The following is a 23,594-nucleotide window of genomic DNA, read 5'->3' as shown; positions in this document are numbered from 1 at the left end:
AACTGCACTGCGTCCAATTATAATTCGTTTTAGTGTGTAATTTACACGCAACTATGCTCAAATCCACTTTGTTTGCACGCACGGAATTTCCACTCAATGCAATTTAACTCGCCTGCAGCGCACGGAAAATTGAGGAAATTCAGATATGACGAGCAAAAGATGCTCAACAGTGTTATTAGTTTCAATTGAAGCGTGCAGTAATGCTTAATAACGAACTTTATTAGTTATTCCGCCACAGTTTAGTTTGGGGCACTTTACAGAGAGCTTTGCGACCGAAGCGTCTGTGCTGATGGGAAAATAGTGAAATTGAGAATGAATTGCGCAAGAAAATTTAATTTCAACAGTTCTCAGTGGAAAAACTCTTCGACTGATTTATTCTTTCATTGAATTAAGAGAGATTACGCAAACATCTAACCAAATATAAGAATGTGAATGAGAAAGAAGACTGTGAAAACGTAATTTTCGTTATTTCCAAGGTTATTACAAATTATAAATAGGGATTTTTGCCACCAAATGAAAAAAACTGCAAACTTAAATCTCGCAATGCGAAAGCTTTGCGCGCTAAAGTGACTTTAAAGTTCAACAGCTACACTTTATCTTAGAGCTATTCAAATCCCTTTTTTGAATTCAGCACCAGAATAATTTCATGTGAAAACAAACCATCGGCATTATCAATTCCACTTTACGACGCGTGATAGTCATAAAGTTGGATTTTGTGAATTGAAATGCACAGTGAATAATCTCTCTTGTAATTCCCGCACGGACAATCTTGAGCGTCAGCGAAGAATCGCCGCCTTTTGTCCATGACTTATCGGTTCTTCACGAGTGTCGAAATTTATGGGAATCATTTTCCACAGATCACAAGTGACTCTCACCAGTCGCAACACATCCATCGCCTCAGATGGTTTACGAGGTCGGATTGGCTGCTGGGTGTGCAGCATCAACAAGTTCTGTCGCCCGCCCAAATATCTAATGGGGTGGAAGTGTAAAATCAAATAGAACATGCGAGGAAATTGGCAGATAAAGAGGACAAGAACGAGATTCAACCCCTTTTTTCCCAATTGCAGCGCTCATACATAAAAGTTCTGCGTGCGAAATTTATGCTCAACAGCGAGAGTGCCAAAAGGAAAACAAGCGCGCTTGTGATGTTGGCTTTGAGGGATGGAAATTGAAAAATTTTACATTCACCCCGAGAAATGAAGTGTTTGGGCTTCATAAAAATCCTTATCCGCAGAATGTCTCATTGTTTACGTTTCCGGCTCACATCATCCACTTTGAGGGTTATTTCGCCATTCGCCCAACGACGTCGTATCATTTTTAATACTCTTGAGCGTTTCTTGTGCAAGAAAAGCGCCCCGAAGAGACAGTGTCTCTTAAGCTTTGTCTCTAAATGTTGAGACATGTTTAAGGAATTGGTGAACTTTTCTATATTACTTCCAGTGATTGCGATTTCCCGTCATCTTTGGTCTCAAAATCAATTTCCTCCGTGTCACAGTGGAAATGTGGAAAACAAGGTGGAGATATTCAGCATTAGTTTATTTTTCTTTCAATTCCTAAATCACTTTTTATCAATTTTTGGCTAACGTATTTTAATTAATTAATTAATTCTCTACATGTTTAAAATTTAACATTTCTCCGTTTTAGCGGGAATCGCTCCAAATATTTCGCAAGATATCACTATTATTGCTATTTTTAGATATTTCTCAGCTCAAGTGCTAAGAGTGGTGTACAGTTTGCAATCAGATTGTCTGCGTCTTGGTGGGAAAATTGAGTGCGGTTTGGGTTGAAAGTCGCACAGAAAGAGTGGAATTTTGATGTGTCTTCTGAGGATTTATCCGAGCTGAATTGATATTGACATGTCTGGTGAGACATTCTGCTTTCCACTTTAACGATTTCTTTTGTCCATCACGCCACGGTCATCATCAATCATGTTCAGCGCCTTGTCTTTAGTGGATCATAAGAGCGCCGATGACATAAAATGCGGATGAGATGATGAAAATGATTCCTCACATATTTTCCTGTGCGGCAAAGAAAACACCGCCGCCGCCCATAAAGATACTTTCTGTGCTTCTCTGTGCGCCCAACAAAGCCCATTATGGAGCTTTATTTACTCGCTGAGCTTTATTGCTCTCGCCACAGAATCACTTGTGGTACAAAATGCGAAATATTTCGATTGACATTTCACATGAGTTTTTTTTTCTTTCTTGCTGTGAAAAATGCACATTTTGACGGCGCATTTTTATTCGGAAAATCATCGAAATAGTATTTGATGTGTGTGTGATGTTTTCAGCTGTTGCCATTGGAAATGGATATTTTGGGGTGAATCGCTCCGTGGAATCACTGAGAAATTTATTACATCACTGCTTTTCTCTCATTGGCGAGAACTTTGATGCCATAATCTAATAAAATTTATATGGCAACATTGCGTTCTGCGCTCTCACGTGAACTATTTTTATGTGCACAGCAGTAAAAGGCTACACAGAAGCTCCACATTTTTTGTCGTCAATTGAACTTTCACGCTATCAGTGTGAAGAAACAAACTTTTAGCAAAGATTTCCGGTAAAAATTTCAACTTTCTCTCTCTGCAGCACGATTAAATTCAATTGAGAGCAAACCATTCGGAAAAATCAATGAAGATCTCACGGTGACGACAAATGTTTCTACACAGGATCGAAAGACACTCTTAAGCGACATTTAAACTCTTTGTGTGAAACTTTTTCTACCGCCAGAAAATCACGGCATCAAATGTGATTATGGTTTTCACACCTCAGCATTGCTGACAAAGTGCTGATGGCCAAATTCAATTTCTACATCTGCCATTGTGTGAATGGCGAGAAGATAATTCATCCGACAAATGGCAGAACTTCTTCGCGGCGATGCGAAGAAAACGCCTTAATTGCCTCCAAAAATGTAAAATGCAGAGACTTTTGGCCTTCAAATGGAGGGTGGAAAATTGGCCTAATTGGAATTAATGATAACGCAAATCATGATTTGACAAATCTTTTGTACTTTGCCAGGCACTTTTTTTTCTGCCCACACCTCATCAATCTCGCGCGCGCAATTGGCGCGTGAAAGCTCCAAAGGCGATCGCTTTTTCTGCCAAATGGAAATATATATATATACACACAAATCGACAAATTCAATCTATTGAATCTCATCTGCAATTTCAGTGTCTGTTTAATTGATATATTTGCTTAGAGCTCTCACTTGTGGGGAAGCGTCAAAGTTTGTAGAACATCTTCTTCAGTGGAATGCTTAAGAGCGAGCATATCTTCACGTGTCTCAAGGGAATTTATCGACCATTGCGCGAGGTGGAAATGCTGCAAAGGTGATTGTGTAGAATTACAAGTGCAAATTGTAAATAAATCATGAGTCTGTTTATCAGATTTTTGCATCTTTGGAGAGTTACTTTCACTTAGAACACAAGAAATGTTTGAAGCACTTTAAAGAATGCATTGAAAAGCTATTTTAACTTGATTATTAGCTTTGTCATTGCCTGTACAGAAGGATTTACAACAACATGAATTGTGTACAAGAAAAGATGCTTCTTAAGTTACTGATGCGAATCTCGATGAGTAAAACAATTGATTTCACGACCTAAAATGCAGATAAAACACCTCAGATTCTTCCTATGACTGGAAAACGTACTTAAAACAGCATTTTGTCCATCTTCTTCGTTTATTCATCACCTCTTTTTTTCTCATTACACCTCTTGTGTCGCATTAAGTAGTAAAATAAATTTCACTTGTGGAATTTACACTGGCGACTCCTCAAATCCATATATCGAAAGTCGCACTAATCTGAGAGCCGCGCGGGATTAAATATATTAAAATATTACATCGCCTTTATGTACACCAGGGCAGAACGGGGGCCAAGGGAAGGGAGTCGCAGTTGGAACTGGAGGTAAAATCACTGAAAGTCTTTGCACTATAGTGTCAGCCAGATCACTCCTCGGACTCACGCCGAGGTCACAACGTCTTGCTGTTCTTCTGCTCCTTGGGCGTCGCCGTGGGCAGCGGCGGAATCGGCGGGATGCCGTTGCTGGGCAGCATCTTCTCCTTCTGTCGCTCCACAGCCTCCGTCACGGTGTCCGGATCCACCATTAGCTTCTGACCGCCCTTCTCGGCCGGCGACGGCGGCGGCAGCGACGCGGACGCCTCCTCCTTGGCGGCCGCCAGCTGTCTGTTCATCTCCTTCTCAATCTTCACCTCATTGTCCAGAATCTCCTCCTTGGCCACCAACTCGATCAGCTCATCGAACTGCTTCTCGCTCAATTTCACATTGTCCTTCGCAATCATCTCAATCACCTGCCGAGCGACAGAAAGGGAGACAAATTGGAGCAATTAATTCAAATTAATTCATTCAATTTGACTGGAGAACGTGCGCAGGAGGGGAAAGAGAACTCGTACGCGAAGATTTACGGCCGAGTCTGTCAGTTCAGCAGGTCACTTGGAATTCATGACCATTCTGGACGAGAGAGATTCTCATATTAAAACTGGGAATTGAATCTTATACAGGCAGAATTCACAAAGGGTTTATCAAATTGGATTAATTTGCACCACAATCACACTAAACAGAAACCTCAATTTCTCTTATTGAATTGACTTTAAAGCCTTTCTCAGTAATAAAGACCATAATTTAAATAGAAAATATGATGGAAATGGAGCTAAAATATTCATAATTCTCATCTTTATCTATTTTTATGCCCACAAAGACTTCAAAAAATGCTAGAAATATAGTGTTGACTCAAGAAAATGTCAAAAGACTGTTGAAAAACTGATTAATATCGGCAAAGAAGCAAATTTCCGTCTTCTTACCTTGAGTACATCATCGACTTTGAGTCTTCCGTCGCGATCGTCATCCAATTTGCCAAGAATGCCGTAGATTTGGTGCAACTTCGCGTCGTCGTCCACCTTCTGCAGCTTCTTGATGGCCACCATCAGCTCGTCTACGTACACGAGCTGCTCCTTCTTCTCCTTCTCCTGCTGCACGCCCTCCTCGGCGCTCGCCTCGATCGTCTCGATGTCCGACTTGAGCTTCTGCTCCTTCGCCTCCAGATCCAGCAGCACCTTGTCCAGCTTCCCGATCATCTTATCCACTCGCCTGTGCAGCATCTTCGCCGCCGTGGACTCGTGTATCTTGTCCGTGGGCTTCACCACGGCGTTCAGCTCCTTCACGTCCTCCGCATAGTCGGCAATCTCCTCCTTCAGGTCCTTGATCTGCTCCTTCTCCACCATCAGCACCTTCTTGTCCTTGGAGATCTCGCCCAGCGCGTCCGTCAGCACCTCCAAATCCTGCGACGAGATCTCGGCGGGCTTCTCGGCCGCCTTGTCGAGCACCGAAGCCTTCTCCTGGTCCACCGCGACGCTGCTCTCCAGCACAATCTGCGCCGCCTTGTCCACCAGCTCTTCGGCGTCCTTCTTGCTCGCCTCGGCCGTCTCCTTCTCCTCCTCCTTCTCCTCGTTGATCTTGCGCACCTCCTCCTTGATGATCTCCAGCTTCGTGCGGTTGTCGATCTTGCCCTCGCGCTCGCCAATCGCCGCCTTCGTCTGCGCCACCACCTGTTCCGGCAGCACCGAGATGGTCGCCTTCAGCTTGTCACTGGTGGGAATGTGCTCGGGCAGCATCATCGCCCTGGACAGCAGCAGCAGCGACGGCGGCACCTTCTCGTTCAGACTCAAGTCTATCCACTCCACCAGCTGCTGCCGCAGCCGCTCCTCCGACATCCCGTACGCGCGCATGCCGCGCGACCGGCACGCCGCCTGCAGCTCCGGGTAGTCCAGCACGTCCACGCCCTCCTTCTGGATCATCTTGTCGTCCGCCGCCAGCGCGCGCAGCTTCATGCGCAGCTGGAAGCGCAGGAAGGCATTGGTGCCGATCGTGCCCACTTCCAGCACGCGGCAGATCGCCATCAGCTGCTGCCGACTGAGCGAATCCAGCGTGATCTCGTCCGCGAAGAGCTTCGAGAACTTCATGATCTCCTCCGGCGCCGGCGGCTCGCCCGCCTCGCGCGTCTTCGTCACGAACACACTGAACTCCTTAGCCGCCTCGCTGCGGTGCTCCTTGTGCTGCACCGACATCTCGTCCAGCGTCTTCTGCAGGAACTTCGCCATCTCCAGCTTCACCTTCAGGTTCTGCTTCAGCTTGTCGTCGCGATCCTTGGCCGTCTGGAAGGTGGACGGCAGCATTCCGGGGAAAAACTTGATAAACACCGGCAGCAGCAGCTCCATGAACGGCACGATGATGAAGACGGAGAAGGGCACGAGGCGGAACAGATCCGACGTGGTTCGTATCAGCAGCTGATACTCCCGACGCGTCAGCTTCTGTCCGTTCAGCACCTTCCACAGCAGCTTGCTGGAGATCCGCACGTCGATGGCCAGCAGCCGGAAGCCGTGGTAGTAGTGCAGAATCTCCGCCCACACGCGCTGTCCCAGACTCTTCTTCGCCACTGTCTTCGCCACCGCCTTCTCCGGCACCGGCGCCAGGCCGCGCTCCGCCACGTGCTCCGCCGCCTCCACGGCCTTCGCCTTCTCCTCCGTCTCCTGCTTCAGGTTCTTCACCGTCTCCTCCACCTTCGACGACGGCTGCTCCAGCCGCCGCGAGGACACGGACAGCGACCGCGCGTGCGGCACCGGGCACGCCGACAGCGCCGGCAGAGCGTTGGCCGAGAAGTGGCGCCAGCGATAGGCGGGAACATTGAGATTTCTCCCCTCCAGGCGACTCAGGCGCTGTGTCAGGCGGCCGCCGCCGTCGCCGGTGTCTGCAAGAGACAAGGATAGAGCGTCAGTGGAAGTCTTCTCTTATCAGCGCGTCGATAAGGCCTCGAGAGTGACCTTTGTAGGAAATCGAAATCACCAAGAAACAGTGTGACAAATCGCCGGCTTCATCGCCTGATATCGTAACATTTTACAGTTCCCAATCAGAGAATGTTATCGTAAAAGAAGACAGAGGAAATACAGATTAATTTATGGGAGTGTTTCGTGAAGAGAATCTTCCAATTCTACAAATATACAGTCTAAGAAAGCTGTAAACTTTGTTGAAACCTTCCAGAACTGTCTACAAAACTATACTTTCTTCTGTTACGCCTCTCATTTATGCCTTTCCCACGCCTAAAGTATCATTATGATCATTTTAAGGGCTCTCAGTGATAATTTTTATCAAAGAATGACTTTCACCTTGACGTTCAGAGGCTGTTTACTGATGGTTTACAACGGTTTAAGTGATGAATTACCATAAATAAACATTCAAAAGAGGTATGAATGAAGTATTTATCATTCTGTGTCCTGGCTTTGATAACACAAAGGGTGATTGAACCAACGAGGAAACTTTTAGGTCAAAACTTCCAATTGTCAATACTGAATTTTTATGGCGCAATACCGAATTTCATGCACTATTTCTTCACCTCTCAATCATTTCTCTGAATTTCACGATTTTTCACACAATTGCGCGTCCAGAAGAAGACATCAATTGGTGAGAAAAGCGATAATGAGCGCTAAAAGTCCCACCAGAAAACTGCCTTCTGGGAAATTGTCTCAATTTTGGGTCATCTCCGTGACTTCCAGCTCATCTGCCGACTGATCGGCGGCCGGACGATGTGCCGGCGATTGCGAGGCGCGCCCGGAAGGCCAGAGATCGTGGCATTGCGTGCGCGCTGGCGAGTCAAGGTGACCACGGAGATTAGCCGGGCAGACGGAGAGACGCCGAGAGATTGCACAACTCAGCTGATGCGTTTCTCATGCTCACGCGCTGAACTTGCGGCGCGTCTTTGTCTCTGGGCTAAATTTAGTCATCGAGTGTCTTTGTCAACTGTGCCAAATCCCGGAAAATGGGTCACAGGCGCTTTCCAGTCCCTCCGGACACCCTTTCCGCGCTGCTTTCCTCGCCGCCACGCTGCATGTTGCCACCCACGATGGCCTCAGGGTCGGCCGATGGATGAACTTGACCGGAAAATCAGATGTTTCACCTTCTGATTACGTAAAATCGGCACAAAAACTGTCAGGCTGATGGAAAATCCCCGAAGACATCTTGCTTTTCACACAATACAACCTTTTCCCTTTTCCCCCCACTGCATTCCCACTTACATCTGATGCTCCGGCTCGTGATGAGGCTTCCTCTGCGCACCAACACGTTCATCCTGTGCTGACTTCCTGGCCACTGGTGTGGAGAAAATTCACAGAAAAAGCTTCACAGCACGTTTTTGCCAGCTCCCTTTGTCTCTTCACTGGCGTCTCACATGAATATCCACGGATAATGAGAGCCACTCTCGCCACTAGACACTGCACTGTATCACCAGGAAGATGTTTGCATAGCACTACAGCAGGTAGAACAATGGGAAATGGGGAAAAAATCACACTTTCTGCACACACCACGAGAAATTTTGCCGTGATGTTTCGGGAAAAATGGGCGACTGACATCTGGAAAGTGCGCTGGAAGTCCGCTAGCAGAGACATCTGTGTGAATGTTGTGCAAATAGTCTTGTTGTTTTCCTTTTTGTGGAGCTCCTTTAGCCGTGAAGAAGTCTGATAAGAGTCGGTTTTCCCTGATATTTTCATTCCTGACTACTGTAAGAATCCCTTTAGAGTGCTGAATATGGTCAGAACAGTGAATTTCTCCCATCCGGCAGACACATAACCTCACTGCGATGGACGGAACTGCCCACTTGCTCGAGGAGGTGGATAAGAAACTGATGGTGCTTCTCAGGGACGGCCGGACACTCATCGGCTACCTCAGGAGTGTGGATCAGTTTGCCAATCTCGTCCTGCATCGCACAATTGAGCGGATTCACGTGGGTAACGAGTATGGCGACATTCCGCGGGGCGTCTTTATCATTCGCGGTGAGAATGTGGTGCTGCTGGGCGAGATAGATCGCGAGAAGGAGAACAATCTGCCTCTGACCGAAGTCTCTGTGGACGACATCTTGGACGCCCAGCGACGCGAGCAGGAGCAGCGCCATGAGAGGCACAAATTCATCTCCAAAGCCCTCAAAGAGCGCGGATTCAATCTCAATGCCGATCTCACGCACGATGATCTGTACTGATAATCTTTATTAATGCGCAGAATAAACGGTCAGCTTACAAGCACGTCTCATCGAGACCCCCTGGCGGATGAAGGCAGCGCTTCTTGGCCACCACGCCGTCCAGCGTCACATCCTCGTCGTCTATCGCGGTCAAATCCACGCCCTGCGGCTGATTCCCGTCCAGACAGAACAGCAGACTCTTGCTCATCTCCGACTCACTGAGATCGCGGATGTCCGTGGCGGAGCCGAAGTCGTCGGGCTGACTGGAGAAGGACAAGTCTGCCGGACTGGCCGTGAGGACGCTCCGGGTGAAGAGATAATCGCGAAAGGGACTCGACAGACTCTCGCCCTTCTCCGCTGACTTCTCCCCGGACGACGCGTACTCATCCTCATCCTCCTCCCGGAAGTCGCAGTCGTCCAGCGCTCGGCTCCTCTCCTCCGACACCGAACCGCCCAGCGTGGCGCCCAGGAGCATCACTGGTTTCCTCGACCTGGGCGTCATTATCGACTCCTGCAAGAGAGCGCCCCAAAAGCCATCAGAATCCCCTCCTTCGGCCGCAAACCAATCTCCCACTCCTCACCTGCATGTACTTGGGCATCCGACGCGTGGATTTGGTGATTGGCGAGATCAAACTCCTATCCGAACTCTCGTCAGAGTGATTCAGACTTCCCACTTCCGCAACCTTCCCGGACAATCGCATGCATCGCTCACTTGACACATCGGGCAGACTCTGGCTGCCACTCACGCCGCTGCCGCGCTCCTCAGCACTCCACAGATTCGATTCCGACGGGAACTTCCTGGACAGTCGCCGCGGCGCCTCTTCTGGCTCCTCCTTCGCCACCTTCTGCGTCGATTCCTCGGTTCCGGCCGCGGTTTCCACCTCGCTGGATGGCAGCTGAACAGTGTGGAAGAGCACGCGCGTCTTGGGCCTTTTCTCTGAGCCATAAGGATGCGGCGGAGTCTGAATTGCATGCGACATGCGCGTTAGAATAAGCACCAGGCGGGAAAATGAGTGGATTAGGGGAAGAGAGAAAGGCAAATTGGCCTAAATATAATTCACACTCACCTCTGAGATGTTGCTCAGCGGCGTCCTGGAGCGCTTCGGCGTCCTGGACAGGAGACTCCTGTGGAAAATGTGCCGCTTTATCGAGTCGCCCAGGGACATTTTGGCACTCTTCTCGCGGTTCATCATCAGCGGCGTGCCCTGGCCATTCTCCTTGTTGAACTGCTTGATGAGCTTCCGCTTCCTGGACGACTCCGGGAGGCTCTGGATGTGTGCGTACAGCTGCGCCAGCGCCGTGTCTGTGGTGTAGTTGGAATTGTGCGCCTGAGCGGTCTTCTCCCGATCCACGAAGCTGTAAACCGTCGCCGCCGTAGAATCCGACGTGATGGACTCGTCCAGCACCTGTCCGGGCGTGAGGGAGCGCTTCTTCGTCTGCTCCGCGAAGTACGCCTGGATGTCCGTGGCCAGCTTCAGCGGGATCTCGAACAGAGTGACTCCTTGGGCGACCATGAACGCCACGACTGGAGACATTTGCTGCGACATCGCGTGCAGCGCCTCGGGGCTGAGCTTCCGGGGGCAGATGAGGTGTGGCGTGAAGAGCGTGGCCAGGCTGCTGGCGGACATCTTGTTGCTGTTCACGAAGAGTGTCGTGCGATGCAGAAGCGCCAGCAGGCGCTCGAGCAGCTGCCTGTTCTCCTCCGGCAGCAGCAGGAGCAGCAGTTGCAGACAGTTGGTCAGCCTGGCGTCCAGGCCCTCTGTCCCGGACGCCATCAGCTGCGCCAGCTGACAGTGGGCAGAGTGGTAGGCATCCGTGAGCAGTGGCTCCGGAAGATCCGCCAGGAAAGCCTTAAGAACACTGGCGCAATCGTGCACTGTAAACGTCGCCAGCGACAGATCCACCTTCTGGCCCTGGCAGAAGGCATTCTTCAGCTCTGTCTGCCGCGAGAGCGCCCCAGTGCGCCGGAAAATGCCCTCCTGGATGATGTTCTGCTCCTGCGTGAGGAAATCCATCAACATTTGCGTCTGCTCCAGCATTTCCGGCGTCAGCGGCTGCCGGCGCCCATCCACGGGACTGGCGGCCTTCGCAGAGGCGCATCCCTTGGCCTTCCGGTGCAGCCTGTTGAGCTTCCGGAAGATTCCCCGATCGTCTGGCTCGTTCGCACTGCAAAGACACACACAAACACGCATTCAAGCCTCAGCTCCGCACGCAAGCCCACGGCCACTTACAACTCCTCCGTGTTGAGGTCCAACTCGAAGGACAGGTGCATCCGCACCAGGATGGAGAATTGCTCAGGGTTCTCGAAGCGCAGCCGGTCAGCGAGAAGCCGGTTGGACATTTTTCACCTGTTGTGCGCTTTGTCTGTCACAATCTTCCCACTTTTCGCCCACTTCTCGCTCACTTTTCACCCAAATTTCAACACATTATCACAATACGAGCACAGTTGAACACGACGCAACTGATAAATAGACAATTTGCATACTTTTTCTGCTGGAAAATCGAGGAAAATGCACCAGCGACGCAGAAAAACACTCAACAGACAGTCTTTGATTTGAACACGAAGCCACCTAGCGGAAAAAGATGGTAAATCCGATAAAATTTCATCGGCATGAAATCCGTTGCGACAACAGAAGAACTTGTCCTATGAAATGTCTTCGGGAAGAGAAAGCAGAAGTTCTACTTTTCTGTTTTTGAAAGAAATGCCTAAAATATTCATTCAAATCTTGAAACATGGCCTAATTTCAGAGGACTATTGACGAAAGTAAATGTTCAGAGAGTTGAATTACAGCACAATCTATGCACTTATCAACAGAAATGTCCAACATCTGTCGTGAGAAATTTCGCCAACGGAAGCGCTTCGACAGGAATAAACAATCAAATGTTGAAACTTCAGTTTGCAGAGTAAACAAACGGGAAGCAATTGAAGCGAATCCGCAAAAATCCACGCTGATAAACAGCGAGTGGCGAAAAATGCCAAAGACGCAGTGTCAAGCAGACCTGCTCACGTTTCCAGCCACTGACTGTGTGATTGTGAGACGGAGATGCTAGTGTGAGGCACGATAAGGGGGACAAAGTCGGGACGTCCGCGCTAATCAGTAAACACTCGCCAGTTGAGCAAATCGCTCGCATCTCTCTGCACACGTCGAGGTGAGGCTGCGCGCGGGAATTCGTGGCAGGAAGCTGAGTAACCGCTCTGTGCTCTCTCGACAGGAAGGATCAACGATGCCCAGGCAAACGGTACTGGTGACAGGCGGCGCCGGATACGTCGGCTCGCACACGATTCTGGAGCTCCTCAGCGCGGACTACGCCGTGGTGTGCGTGGACAATCTCTGCAATGCGTACAAGCAGAAGGGCGCCGCTCTGCCGGAGTCCCTGGTGCGCGTCCAGGAGCTCACCGGCAAGGGCGTGACATTCTACGACGTGGACATTCGCGACAGGGAGGCACTGATGGATGTCTTCGCGAAGGTAATCAATCTCTCTCTCCTGACTCATCGACTTTATTGCCACACACATACACTCAGGGAATCGCCGGCGCTTCCGGCAAGTGGCTGCCAGTGGCACGATACCCATTCTCGTCTGCCACGTAGTTCACCACGTACTTGACGTTGTCGGGGCCCAGGTACGCCCAGGAGCCCTGGCGCACCAGCACGTTCCCGCCCGCCGACTGCTTGAGCGCGCCCTGCTCGGCCGTGGCGATGCCGTTGGCCGTGAGATAGCTCAGCGCGTACTGCCCATGCTCGTCCCTCACCTCCGTCCGCTCCAGCACCGGGATGCGCGGCTCCAGGCCGTCCGGGAGCGGCACGGCGGCCGCCAAGCATGCCAGGAGTGCAATAGCTGCGATCTGTAAGACTCCCGTGGTCAGAACACCCGTCCGGACACTCTCTTCCCCTCTTCCACTTACCACTTTCATCGTTTCGCCTTCTCTGTGTGACTAAACAGGCCGCCCGGGCCGGGGGTGTCTTTATAAGCGCCCATTTGGGGGCCACTTTCACTGTGGGCGGCCTCGTTGAGCAATTCCCCGGGGAACTCGTTTCCCGATGCGATGCGCAGAGAGTGAGTCTCATGGGAAAGTCACTCGAAACACCTTGTAAAGCACTCTACGCGCCCGATAAGATGGTCAGGGGGCGGATTCGGGGGCACGGAGGCCGCTGAAGTGCCCAGTGCAGCCCTGACTGCGCTCTCTGAAGGCCCAGATGATTATCTAATGACACTTCTCTCCCTTCCGCAGCACAAGATCGACTGCGTGGCCCACTTTGCTGCGCTGAAGGCCGTCGGCGAGTCCTGCAAGTATCCGCTGCAGTACTACCAGAACAACATCACAGGCACCAGCATCCTGCTGGAGGTGATGGCGCAGGCGGGCTGCTTCAACTTCGTGTACAGCTCCAGCGCCACGGTGTACGGCGAGCCCAATTTCCTGCCGCTCACCGAGGATCATCCCACGGGCAAGTGCACGAGTCCGTACGGCAAGAGCAAGTACTTCACCGAGGAGATCCTCAAGGATCTGTGCGAGTCCGACAAGCGCTGGACGGCGGTGTCGCTGCGCTACTTCAATCCCGTCGGCGCACATCCATCGGGGCGCATCGGCGAGGATCCCAGCGGGGAGCCCAACAATCTCATGCCCTACATCTCGCAAGTGGCCGTCGGCAGGCGCTCCGTGCTGCGCATCTACGGCACCGACTATCCCACCAAGGACGGCACAGGCGTTCGCGACTACATCCACATCGTGGATCTGGCGCTGGGACACGTCAAGGCGCTGGACAAGCTCGCCACCGGCGAACTGCGAGGCTTCGTGGCGTACAATCTGGGCACGGGCGCCGGCTACTCCGTGCTGGAGATGGTGAACGCCTTCGCGGACGCGTCGGGGCAGCGAGTGCCCTTCGAGGAGTGTCCGCGGCGCGCCGGCGACATCGCCGAGAGCTACGCAGACGCGTCGCTGGCCGCCAAGAAGCTCAACTGGCGCGCCCAGAAGGGCATCCGCGAGATGTGCGCCGACACGTGGAATTGGCAACAGTCCAATCCCAACGGCTACGCCGCCGCCAAGCTTTAGCACCAAAGATTACATTGTCGTCGCCAAAGGACATCCAGTCAACTTTCTTTTCTTACATTCTTCTCAGCATTCTCGCACTCTTCGTTCAGCTTCTCGTCCAAATTCAATGTTGTGCCATTATTCTCTGTTCCTGTGTTTTTCAATGTTAAGCAAATAAAGATGATTTGAATGGAAATTTCGCCAAATAATTACAAATAATCATGAAAATATTTTGGTAAAATCGCTAAAATTGTTATATATAAGTCGTTTAAAAGCCATGTTCTAAAGTATCCACGCGTGAAACTGTTTTATATTAAATGCTTTGAATTGCTCGAGCTTTTGGCCGGGAGAAAAGTCCGTGATTCCAAGCATTGGCGTAGTCAAGTTTTAGCTCAGGTGATCGTCAAGACGAAGTGAAAAACACTGCGCTTATTATCAATTTCGGCTCATGATGTTCAGTTTCTTCTGCTGTTTGGCCTGGGAAAATGCGGCGGACGAGGATAAGTTTCCGGATTTTGACGTCTTGAGTTGTCAGTGAGCCGAGGTGATTGCTGTGGGCGGGGCAAATGCGGTGGGCGGAGACTCAGACTAGGTTGATTCGTCATCTCCGACTGAAAGAACATAGAGAAAAATCACGTATTTTCTCCCTTGAACGCTGTTTTACAAAATTCTGCCTTTGAGGTTTGTAGAGATGATTTCGGGATCCAATATTCCATCACGTCTGAGACTAAATTCAATCTAAAGAAACCTTTAATTGTGTTCACAAGTATTTGAGCAGGATTCGAACTCTGAGCCAATATTGCCAGGCTAAAGATCGACAGCATCAAAAGAATTGACTTCATTTGATGCCTTAAATTGGGATCACACTGAGACAATTTTCATGAATTCCCCACGAGACTGAGCGCGTTGTTGAGACTCTAATCAACTTACAGTGAAGAGAAAAGAGAATTGATAACAATTATACACATTTAAGAGTTGATTAGACACATTTCATTGCGAGATTCGGTTTTATTCGGCCTCAATACTATTGTAGATATTTTTACGAGTAATTTCCTGAATTTCTGGCCACAAAATTATCAACTGTTGCTTTGAAAATTAATTTTTGTCGCGTTTTGTGTAAAAATGCCGCTTGGGGAGATACTTGAAACTAAGATGAAACATGTAATGTTTCATGCTTGATGGTCAAGTTTCTTGATTACCATTTTGCTTTTCCTTCGCAATTTTTCCTGCCTATGAGAATTAAAATTGATTCAATTCTAGGTCATAAGTTCATAGCGTATTCTGTTGTTTACAAATGCGAAATAGAGATTGAAGTGTGTTTATGAGATTCCACGGAAAAACCTTAAAAAAGTTCTTCATTCTCGCGAGAATAAAAACCTTATCTGAACCTTGGCGTAGAGCGCATTTTTCTCAGCAAAGCCGAATTGTTGACAATGCCAACGGGTTTGTCGGAGCCCAACGCTGCGTTTCAGTCTGCTGGACAGAGTGGGAATTGCTGCTGATTCTCAGTGCCTCGACCAGTCGTTCGAGTTGCCTCTGAGCGATCGGTCAGTCTCTGTTCATCGCACGAGTGCTCAGTAAGAGTGTCCAGTGACTTCCCTCTGGAAAGCGCATCCTGATCGTTGTAAGTGCTACATAAAAACCCGGGAAATCCATCGTGAGATCCATACAAAAATAGTCACAGTATAATTGGAGTATTAGAGACTCTCTGAGGCTTTAATTGCTTTTCCGATGGGGAAATTTTCAACTTGTGCGGTGAAATAATTTTTATAATTACTATCAGCGCCACAGAGGTCACATTTTAGGATCACTGAGAAAAATTTATTGTGCAAATGCGAGGGGAGAAAAAGCCGAGAGACAAGTTACAATATCACGAGTTAATCGCGGGCTTTTTGCCGAAGCACCTCGCAAAGATGGAACCTTGAAGCATCGCGCCAAGTAGAACGCGATCTTTTCTGCGAAGTGACCAAATAATTGTATATATTTGCTCAATATCATAGAGACACGGACAAAGTGCGCTCTTAAGATTATTTGGTTGGAGAAAAAGAGATTTTTCTGGTAATATTTGTGCTTCACAATCTTTTATTTGGTCACACTTGCGCGATGTGGAACAGGTTTTTGTACAATATCAATAATAAAAAGGGGCTATTCCGCAGTGAGAAATGGCGCACTTTGGAAAAACCATCGCGCGAAAGGCGGGAAAACGACGTCAAAATTGGTGAGAATTCCAAGAATGTCCGGTCATTTGGCCCCCAGACAATGAGTTTCCAGGCAAAACTCATCGTTATCTCTCGCCTTCCACATCCATATTCAAAAGAAAAGAGCATTCAATGATAAATTAAGACATGAACTCAACACAAGCAATTCTCCGCAGACCTGTTGTGTGATATTGATGAACCCATTTTGCTTTTATCTGACTCTGGCTCTGGCTCAGCATCTGGATAACGAGTTTGTGTATGGTTTTTAGAGAGGATTATATGCGCGACTGACCAATACAAGTGGGGAAAAATCACGGAAGGGTATTGAAAAAAAAAAGAGAACTGAGCAATAGCAATAAATTAACACACAATCACCACAAGTTATCGTCTCTCAATATTTCTTTTACACCTCTTTTTATTCAATCCATCCAGAGACACACCAAAAAGGCCAACAGAGATTGAGGAGCCAAAATGCGTCTCCTCATCGTGGCAATCCTCATCGTGGGACTGAATGCACAGGGCGACACTGGCAGTCTGGACGATCTCATCAAGCAGATCTTCACGTCCACTCCGGGAATTGGCGGTCAGGTGGTCACTCCGGTGCCACCCACGCAAGCGCCCCCGACGCGACCACCCACGGGCCCAGCGCCGAATCCCTCTCAGGTGCGCCACAAACACCTCCATTTGCACGTGGCTCGGCGTCATTGGATCGATTTCACGATCATAAATCAATTTCGCACACGCGACGTGCTTTTTTGCCCATGAAAAATTCGGGGATTTTCAGTTACACAACAACGCAAGAAGACATTTTCTTGATCTTGAACTCTCGTCCTTCGCGTTCTTGCGAATTCAAGCAACTCTCATTGCTGTGCACAGACAGAAAAGATTATCTAAACAGGCGGAGAAGTTGTTTGATTGACTCGTTAGCAAGTCTCTCCAGTCCATTGCTTTTCCCAAGGGGAAGACATTACGGCCGGAAGTGGTGTACAGCTCACCAACTATGTCAGAATAAAATCAAACAAAGATTTCTTGAGTAGATTCATAACATCACAATATATTACGCTTCTTTCTGAATCAAAATCCACCGTTTTCAGACTCTTAAATCAAGAATTTTAAGGGCATTTTAAATATGAAAAGAAGTTAGGAATGAATGACTAGTTGAAGAAAGTTTTGAGCATCTTTGACGAAGACTTCCTCCCTTTCAGGGCTGCGATGGCGGTGAATGCGTGCCGTACTACCTGTGCTCCCAGACAGGCAACATCATCACGGACGGCGACGGTCTGCTGGACATCAGGATCGATGTGGAGAACGAGCCGCGCCCGTGCACGGACTACTTCGAGAAGTGCTGCGCCGTGAAGAACAAGCAGACGAAGCCCATCATCCCGCCGGTGCAGATCCGCGAAGGGTGTGGCAATCGCAACCAGGACGGCATCGGCTTCCGCATCACCGGTGACAAGGACAATGAGGCGCAGTACGGCGAGTTCCCCTGGATGATCGCCGTACTGAAGGAGGAGCAGGCCATCTCTCAGATCCTTAATGTCTACCAGTGCGGTGAGTTTGCGCAATGAGAAGACATTTTTTTTCGGGAAAAAGAAAGTAATTTTTTCCGCTGACGCATGGCGAGAAACGAGTTTTTGCTTATTTGCATATTTCTTACTTAATCTTTTAATGATGCTTTGCAATCTTTGCCATCTCTGCGATTATCCAAGATGCTCAGTTATCTGATCTTCCATTTTGCACGATCTTAATCGTCTTTGATCTCTGTCAACAGGTGGAAGCTTGATCCATCCGCAGGTCGTGCTGACGGCCGCGCATTGTGTGGACGGGAAGCAACCGAGCGTTCTGAAGATCCGCGCTGGCGAATGGGACACGCAGACGAAGAATGAGATCTTCGCACATCAAGATCGCGAGGTGGAGAGTTTCGTCATCCATCCGGAGTACTACAAGGGCGCCCTGTTCAACGACATCGCACTGCTCTTCCTCAAGACGCCCGTGGATCTGGCCGAGAACGTTCAGACTGTCTGCCTGCCGCCGAAGGACTTCAACTTCGACCGAACGCGATGCTACGCCTCGGGATGGGGCAAGGATGTGTTCGGCAAGGAGGGCAAGTACCAGGTGATCCTCAAGAAGATCGACTTGCCTGTGGTGCCGCGCGACACGTGCCAGAACGCCCTCAGGACCACGCGATTGGGCAAATTCTTCGAGCTGCACAAGAGCTTCATCTGCGCCGGCGGCGATCCTGGCAAGGACACGTGCAAGGGCGACGGAGGATCTCCTCTCTCCTGTCCCTCCGGACCGGGATCCACGCGATACTACCAGGCCGGAATTGTGGCCTGGGGCATCGGCTGCGGCGACAACCAGATTCCCGGAGTCTACGTGAATGTGGCGAGCTTCCGTGACTGGATCGACGAGCAGATGACGTTCAAGAGACTGGACACCAAGTCCTACAGTCTGTAGAGAGACAGAGTCCTCGTGGATGTGTTTTTTATCACTGATGAATGAAAAATAAATAACTTTCGAAGCTCAGTTGTGGCGGGTTTTTCCCATCAAGATCAACTTCACGAGTGATTCAATCTGCAATTTAGTAGCTGGAGATTTACATCACTGCTACTTATGTGCGTTCGTGCGGAAAGTCAAATCTCGCAAAATCGCTGAGACGCCATCAGGGAGACCAAATATGACGCGTTATACATTTCTGTCGATGCCATAGAACCCGAGTTATGAGGATATCAAGAGTTTCACACTGTGCTAAGGTTGTTATGTTAGCAAATAGCACGATTTTTAACAGTTTTCCGAGACTCCTTGAAAACTCCATTCTTATCGGACAGCAAACGATAGAATGAATTTCTAACTTATGACCTTATATGAACTCTTCCAGGATATTTCCATCAAATTAACGAATTGTTTGTTTTACATGAATTCATTATTTCAATATGTTTCTCAAATAATGTCATATGTTAGTATGTAATAATTAATTGTTTCCCATACACTTAAATCAATTAGCAAACTGCTCACTCTTTATCACGTCAGTTGTGAAATTAGTGACTGAATTTCACTGGTCTGCCTTTGTGGTATCAGCTAAAATTCTTGTTTTATTCCTTCTCCAAGATACTCTTTGAATTATTTTCCATTTGAAATGTGGTTCAAAGAGTGCAAAGTATTTCAAGATGTGAATATGAATTCCTGAATTGCCTCAACCATTGGACAAATCTTCAAATGCCAGTAAGATTAGCAAATGCACGATAACAAGATTACCGATCTGAAAATATATTAACAAATGTTATTTAAATTTGACTGCAATTATTAGCGATAAATACAACTTACGGCCAAGAAGATGGTGTAATTCACAGGTTCAAAATGAGCTGACATTGTCAAAGGCACGTGAAATCGTCTCAGGAGAATCTGACGAGCGGACGATGATTCTAACATGAATGTATCGAATATCTCTATCGACGTATTGTATTTTTCCGCCGCGCTGTTGAAAACTTCTCCACAATGGCCAAGATTGACGATCATTACTAAGCTGGGAAAGGCGAACAACACTAATCCAGCAGTAGTATATAAGATTTTAAAACTACCGTCCATATAAAAGGCAAATCTTATGATGGCATGAATGAAGAAACTTAAGTAAACCGTTTCCGTATTCTTTGCAATGAACAATATTGTACTGAAAGAGTCATTCATAAGCTTCACAATGTCTGAAATTATTAACAAGAGCTTCAAAATATATATGGCATTTGATTTATTTGTGTTTTGAGAAACTAATTTATGCACTTTATCGATTTCGAAGGAAAAATACCGAATGAAGTTAGTAGTATAGAGAGTAAGTAGTTTTATGGAATACAGGGCGAAAAAGAATGAAAATACAAAAATATTTCGAAAATTCCCATTCAGAGTTCTAACACAACTTGTATTAAGTATCAAACACCTATTAATCACTGTTATAATGAAGAATAAAATGTAGCAAAAAGATAGAAGATATAATTGCGAATTTGCGGAAAATATGACTTTTTGCTTGTACAAAAAATGTGTGGAATTTTCTTTTAAAAGCATCTCATAGCGATTAATGAAGCATATTAATTCTAAGTGAGATTTTCTACTTTTCACAACTAGAATCACCGTCGACAGGAACCAAAGGATAACACCCAATTTTTCCCAGATATACAAATCTAAAATCACATCGGATGGTCCAAAATTGTACGCCTTCTTATATGCTTTCTTTTCATATTTTGCTATTATTATGATGTAGCAAAATGTCCTTAATAGGCTCATGATATAGTAAATTAAGAGACCAATGTATAGAAAATAGCACAACTTCTTTCTTGCACTGCATCTCTTGAAGTCTGTCAGGAATATAAATTTATGGATTTTTAACAGTCTTCCGAGACTTCTTGAGAACGTCATTCTCAGCTGACAGTGGACGATAGACTGAAATATCTAATATGTGAAATCTCACACTATTTCAATAAATTATACAGATGGAATTGTTTACTTTACTCAATTAATTTCTTTCACGATTTTCTTCGTATCATAATTTATAGATTGGTGTCTAATGATAATATAGTATCGATTTTTCCTCATTTTGAACTCCTCATTAGTCTCAATACACTGATGTTGTCTCTGTGGAATATCTGCTAAACAGGAAAAAAAAAGCTAAAGGAAATCCCAACTCTTCCATAAGCACATGCGAAACGTGTGCTTATCTACTGTTTTGTCACAGTTTATTACTTTTGCGATCAAAGAAATGCATCTCAGAGTTGGGTTTTTACCATGTAATCGAGAAATACTAAACAACATAGTTTAGCTGGATTACACTAAGCTGCACAGCTAAGCAACCTTGCGCGAACCTTGACTTTAGCACATGCCGCCAACGGGTTTGTAAGAATCCAATACTGCGTTTCTGTCGCACGAGCAGAGTTGATAATGCTGCTGATCAGCGGCGCTTCGACCAGTCTTTCAAGTTGCCTCTTAGCGATCGGACAGTTTTTGCTAAGTAAAGTATTGATTTCAGTTGTATCTAATAACAAAAAGTGTTGAATTGATATTAAATTCTTTAGTTTCTGTCTTAAAGCTATTGTTCTTCATGTTATTCTGAATCATTCTAGATTACATGTTTGGAATTCATCAACAAGTTTTATGAGAAAAAGTGGCTCGTGCTTTGTTAAAAACCACGGAAGGACATTTAAAAATTAAATGGACGCAATAAATAGTGTAGAATTTCCACGTGCGCCCTAAATTTATGTCTTTTTCGTCATGCAAATAAATCTACATCAGTTGAAAACACATAAACAAGGACTTCTGACTATTAAACCAAGCAAGATCAAAGAAAATTCAAATTAAACTTTGTCTGTCATTAATTATTATTTATTATATATTTTTTCACTTATTTCGCGAGTCACTTTTAAAGTGTTTGCTCGAATATTTAACATTATTAAACGATACTTCGCTATATGTGTTGGTTTTTACAATATCAGTGACGAAGATTGCAAATCAGAATTTTCATTTTCATATCCTTTATTTCTCAGACAATAAGTCAACAATCTAACGAAGCCGGAAATGCAGCCATTGAAGCTTAGTCTTCTTCTGTCCATAATCTTCATTGTGGGATTAAATGCGCAGAACAATACTAGAAGTCTTGATCAAGTCGTAGATTTGATCTTCTCAGGAAATGAGACAATCAAGCAGGATCCACCAAAAGAGCAGAACAACAGGACACTCAATGCCACTCTCACTGACCCTTTGAAAGATGTCATCCAGAACACTTCTGCACCTTCTGCACCCAAACCTTCCACAGCAAAACCCGTTCCGGTAGGATCCTTTGCTCCTGGACGTTTTCATCTGCACGATATTAGCATGAATATCTTCTTTCAGGTCTGCACCGGCGAATGCGTGCCATACTACATGTGCGAAGAAGATGATGTGGTTCCTCTTGAAGATCAGCCCGATGGTGATTCCGACGAGTTCGATTGGTGTCCAAATTATTTGCACGTCTGCTGCAATACCAACAAGACACAATCCCCGAAATCCGTCCAACGAAGACACGCAGAAGAAGTGAAGTGTGGTCAGCGCAATCCGGATGGTGTTGGCTTCAGCATCACGCCTGGAGATGACAATGAGGCGCAGTTCGGAGAGTTTCCCTGGATGGTGGGCTTGCTGAAAGAGGAGCAGTTTGACGACGGAATGAACAGAAGTGTCTACCAGTGCGGTGAGTTTGAGATGCTTTCCGGCTTTGACGTTGTCTTATTGTCCTTCCGATCCCATCAACAGGTGGAAGCTTGATCCATCCGCAGGTCGTGATGACGGCCGCGCATTGTGTGAGAGGATTGAATGGCGGTCTGAAGATCCGCGCTGGCGAATGGGACACGCAGACGAAGGACGAGCTCTTGCCGCATCAGAATCGCGAGGTGGAGCGAATCGTTCTCCATCCACAGTACAGTAAGAAGTTTAATCTCAACGACATCGCGCTGCTCTTCCTCAAGACGCCCGTGGATTTGGCCGAGAACGTTCAGACTGTCTGCTTGCCGCCGAAGGACGCTAACTTTGATAAGAAGCAATGTGTTGTGTCCAGTTGGGGCAAGAATGTGTTCAAGCATGAGGAGAAATACCAGGTCATTCTGCAGAAGATCGAAATGTCCGTGGTGCCACACGATCAATGCCAGAAGGCGCTGAGGACGACTTCTTTGGGAGAAAATTATCAGCTGCAGAACACCTTTATCTGTGCCAGCGGCGAAGCTGACAGGGACACTTGCCAGGGCGACAGTGGGTCGCCTCTTGTTTGCCCCTCTGCGCCAGGATCCACGCAATATTATCAGGCTGGGATCATGTCCTGGGGCGTCGGTTGTGGCAACAACCAGATTCCCGGAGTCCTAGTCAATGTCGCGAGCTTCCGTGACTGGATCGATGCGCAGATTGATTCGCAGAGTCTTTAGAGCCTCTTGAGCTAGTTCTGTATAGAAATTGTTTATAGAAATAAAAGTGTGGCGGGATTTTCCCATCAAGATCAACTTCACGAGTAATTCAATCTTCCTAGTCAGTTTATCATGGTTGTTATTCAGAGTTCTTGACAACGAGTTTCTTGTACAGATAATTGCTGTTGCATACTAAATCTTCCGTCCTCGTCCAGACTCTCGAGTTGCATCTCAACGATTAGTTAGTTTCTGTTCACAATTAGCAAATTTCCCTGAATGGTGGAGGTGTTGAGAGTCTCTTTGACAGACAACCGTGACGGAAAACGTATCAAGATCGCGATGTGGAGCGCTTCGTTTCATATTTGATTTGATTAATTTTTTTTATCGCCGCTCAGGAACAATTTACTGCTGATGGGAATATAATACAGATTTTTCTTAAATAA

At 47.2% G+C, this 23,594-nt stretch overlaps 7 protein-coding genes across 7 annotated transcripts; 4 read left to right on the top strand and 3 right to left on the bottom strand.

The window, feature by feature from the left end:
* Positions 1–3,659: 3,659 nt before the first annotated feature.
* LOC132255689 (mitochondrial proton/calcium exchanger protein) lies at positions 3,660–8,364 on the bottom strand. Its single transcript, XM_059751807.1, has 3 exons — positions 8,082–8,364; positions 4,818–6,760; positions 3,660–4,307 (listed from the first exon to the last, which is right to left on the bottom strand). The coding sequence occupies exons 1-3, from the start codon at positions 8,131–8,133 to the stop codon at positions 3,969–3,971; spliced, it is 2,334 nt and encodes a 777-aa protein (XP_059607790.1). The 5' UTR covers positions 8,134–8,364; the 3' UTR covers positions 3,660–3,968.
* Positions 8,365–8,434: 70 nt separating this feature from the next.
* On the top strand, positions 8,435–9,037 carry LOC132255697 (U6 snRNA-associated Sm-like protein LSm1). Its single transcript, XM_059751814.1, has 2 exons — positions 8,435–8,563; positions 8,624–9,037. Exon 2 carries the CDS (start codon positions 8,642–8,644, stop codon positions 9,035–9,037), a length of 396 nt encoding a protein of 131 aa, XP_059607797.1. The 5' UTR covers positions 8,435–8,563; positions 8,624–8,641.
* A 34-nt stretch (positions 9,038–9,071) lies between these two features.
* Positions 9,072–11,462, bottom strand: LOC132255690 (rho GTPase-activating protein 19). Its single transcript, XM_059751808.1, has 4 exons — positions 11,248–11,462; positions 10,084–11,182; positions 9,598–9,978; positions 9,072–9,527 (listed from the first exon to the last, which is right to left on the bottom strand). Exons 1-4 carry the CDS (start codon positions 11,355–11,357, stop codon positions 9,072–9,074), a joined length of 2,046 nt encoding a protein of 681 aa, XP_059607791.1. The 5' UTR covers positions 11,358–11,462.
* A 6-nt stretch (positions 11,463–11,468) lies between these two features.
* On the top strand, positions 11,469–14,273 carry LOC132255694 (UDP-glucose 4-epimerase). The gene is made up of 3 exons (XM_059751812.1): positions 11,469–12,166; positions 12,230–12,484; positions 13,248–14,273. Exons 2-3 carry the CDS (start codon positions 12,242–12,244, stop codon positions 14,064–14,066), a joined length of 1,062 nt encoding a protein of 353 aa, XP_059607795.1. The 5' UTR covers positions 11,469–12,166; positions 12,230–12,241; the 3' UTR covers positions 14,067–14,273.
* LOC132255698 (endocuticle structural glycoprotein SgAbd-5-like) lies at positions 12,502–13,220 on the bottom strand. The gene is made up of 2 exons (XM_059751815.1): positions 12,921–13,220; positions 12,502–12,860 (listed from the first exon to the last, which is right to left on the bottom strand). The coding sequence occupies exons 1-2, from the start codon at positions 12,927–12,929 to the stop codon at positions 12,537–12,539; spliced, it is 333 nt and encodes a 110-aa protein (XP_059607798.1). The 5' UTR covers positions 12,930–13,220; the 3' UTR covers positions 12,502–12,536.
* A 1,253-nt stretch (positions 14,274–15,526) lies between the features above and the next one.
* On the top strand, positions 15,527–18,769 carry LOC132255693 (phenoloxidase-activating factor 2-like). Its single transcript, XM_059751811.1, has 4 exons — positions 15,527–15,669; positions 16,676–16,906; positions 17,449–17,794; positions 18,015–18,769. The coding sequence occupies exons 2-4, from the start codon at positions 16,715–16,717 to the stop codon at positions 18,698–18,700; spliced, it is 1,224 nt and encodes a 407-aa protein (XP_059607794.1). The 5' UTR covers positions 15,527–15,669; positions 16,676–16,714; the 3' UTR covers positions 18,701–18,769.
* Positions 18,770–21,134: 2,365 nt separating this feature from the next.
* On the top strand, positions 21,135–23,247 carry LOC132255584 (phenoloxidase-activating factor 2-like). The gene is made up of 4 exons (XM_059751678.1): positions 21,135–21,236; positions 21,769–22,051; positions 22,115–22,448; positions 22,511–23,247. Exons 2-4 carry the CDS (start codon positions 21,800–21,802, stop codon positions 23,170–23,172), a joined length of 1,248 nt encoding a protein of 415 aa, XP_059607661.1. The 5' UTR covers positions 21,135–21,236; positions 21,769–21,799; the 3' UTR covers positions 23,173–23,247.
* Positions 23,248–23,594: the final 347 nt, after the last annotated feature.

Source organism: Phlebotomus argentipes, unplaced genomic scaffold (assembly GCF_947086385.1).
Source record: "Phlebotomus argentipes unplaced genomic scaffold, Phlebotomus argentipes genome assembly contig_5, whole genome shotgun sequence".
In the NCBI taxonomy this organism is placed as follows: domain Eukaryota; kingdom Metazoa; phylum Arthropoda; class Insecta; order Diptera; family Psychodidae; genus Phlebotomus; species Phlebotomus argentipes.
Note: the sequence above shows the minus strand (reverse complement) of the source record. Positions and strands in the feature narration are given on the sequence as shown.

Excerpts from the sequence above, each read along its gene's own strand:
- LOC132255694 (XM_059751812.1), top strand. The coding sequence starts at position 12,242 with ATGCCCAGGCAAACGGTACTGGTGACAGGCGGCGCCGGATACGTCGGC. Across the intron at positions 12,485-13,247 it reads TGATGGATGTCTTCGCGAAG|CACAAGATCGACTGCGTGGC; the intron begins GTAATCAATCTC and ends TCCCTTCCGCAG.
- LOC132255689 (XM_059751807.1), bottom strand. The coding sequence starts at position 8,133 with ATGAACGTGTTGGTGCGCAGAGGAAGCCTCATCACGAGCCGGAGCATC. Across the intron at positions 6,761-8,081 it reads CACGAGCCGGAGCATCAGAT|ACACCGGCGACGGCGGCGGC; the intron begins GTAAGTGGGAAT and ends TGTCTCTTGCAG. Across the intron at positions 4,308-4,817 it reads AAGTCGATGATGTACTCAAG|GTGATTGAGATGATTGCGAA; the intron begins GTAAGAAGACGG and ends GTCGCTCGGCAG.
- LOC132255693 (XM_059751811.1), top strand. The coding sequence starts at position 16,715 with ATGCGTCTCCTCATCGTGGCAATCCTCATCGTGGGACTGAATGCACAG. Across the intron at positions 16,907-17,448 it reads CAGCGCCGAATCCCTCTCAG|GGCTGCGATGGCGGTGAATG; the intron begins GTGCGCCACAAA and ends CCTCCCTTTCAG. Across the intron at positions 17,795-18,014 it reads CCTTAATGTCTACCAGTGCG|GTGGAAGCTTGATCCATCCG; the intron begins GTGAGTTTGCGC and ends CTCTGTCAACAG.
- LOC132255584 (XM_059751678.1), top strand. The coding sequence starts at position 21,800 with ATGCAGCCATTGAAGCTTAGTCTTCTTCTGTCCATAATCTTCATTGTG. Across the intron at positions 22,052-22,114 it reads CCACAGCAAAACCCGTTCCG|GTCTGCACCGGCGAATGCGT; the intron begins GTAGGATCCTTT and ends ATCTTCTTTCAG. Across the intron at positions 22,449-22,510 it reads CAGAAGTGTCTACCAGTGCG|GTGGAAGCTTGATCCATCCG; the intron begins GTGAGTTTGAGA and ends TCCCATCAACAG.
- LOC132255697 (XM_059751814.1), top strand. The coding sequence starts at position 8,642 with ATGGACGGAACTGCCCACTTGCTCGAGGAGGTGGATAAGAAACTGATG.
- LOC132255690 (XM_059751808.1), bottom strand. The coding sequence starts at position 11,357 with ATGTCCAACCGGCTTCTCGCTGACCGGCTGCGCTTCGAGAACCCTGAG. Across the intron at positions 11,183-11,247 it reads GACCTCAACACGGAGGAGTT|TGCGAACGAGCCAGACGATC; the intron begins GTAAGTGGCCGT and ends GTGTCTTTGCAG. Across the intron at positions 9,528-9,597 it reads GGATGCCCAAGTACATGCAG|GAGTCGATAATGACGCCCAG; the intron begins GTGAGGAGTGGG and ends GCTCTCTTGCAG.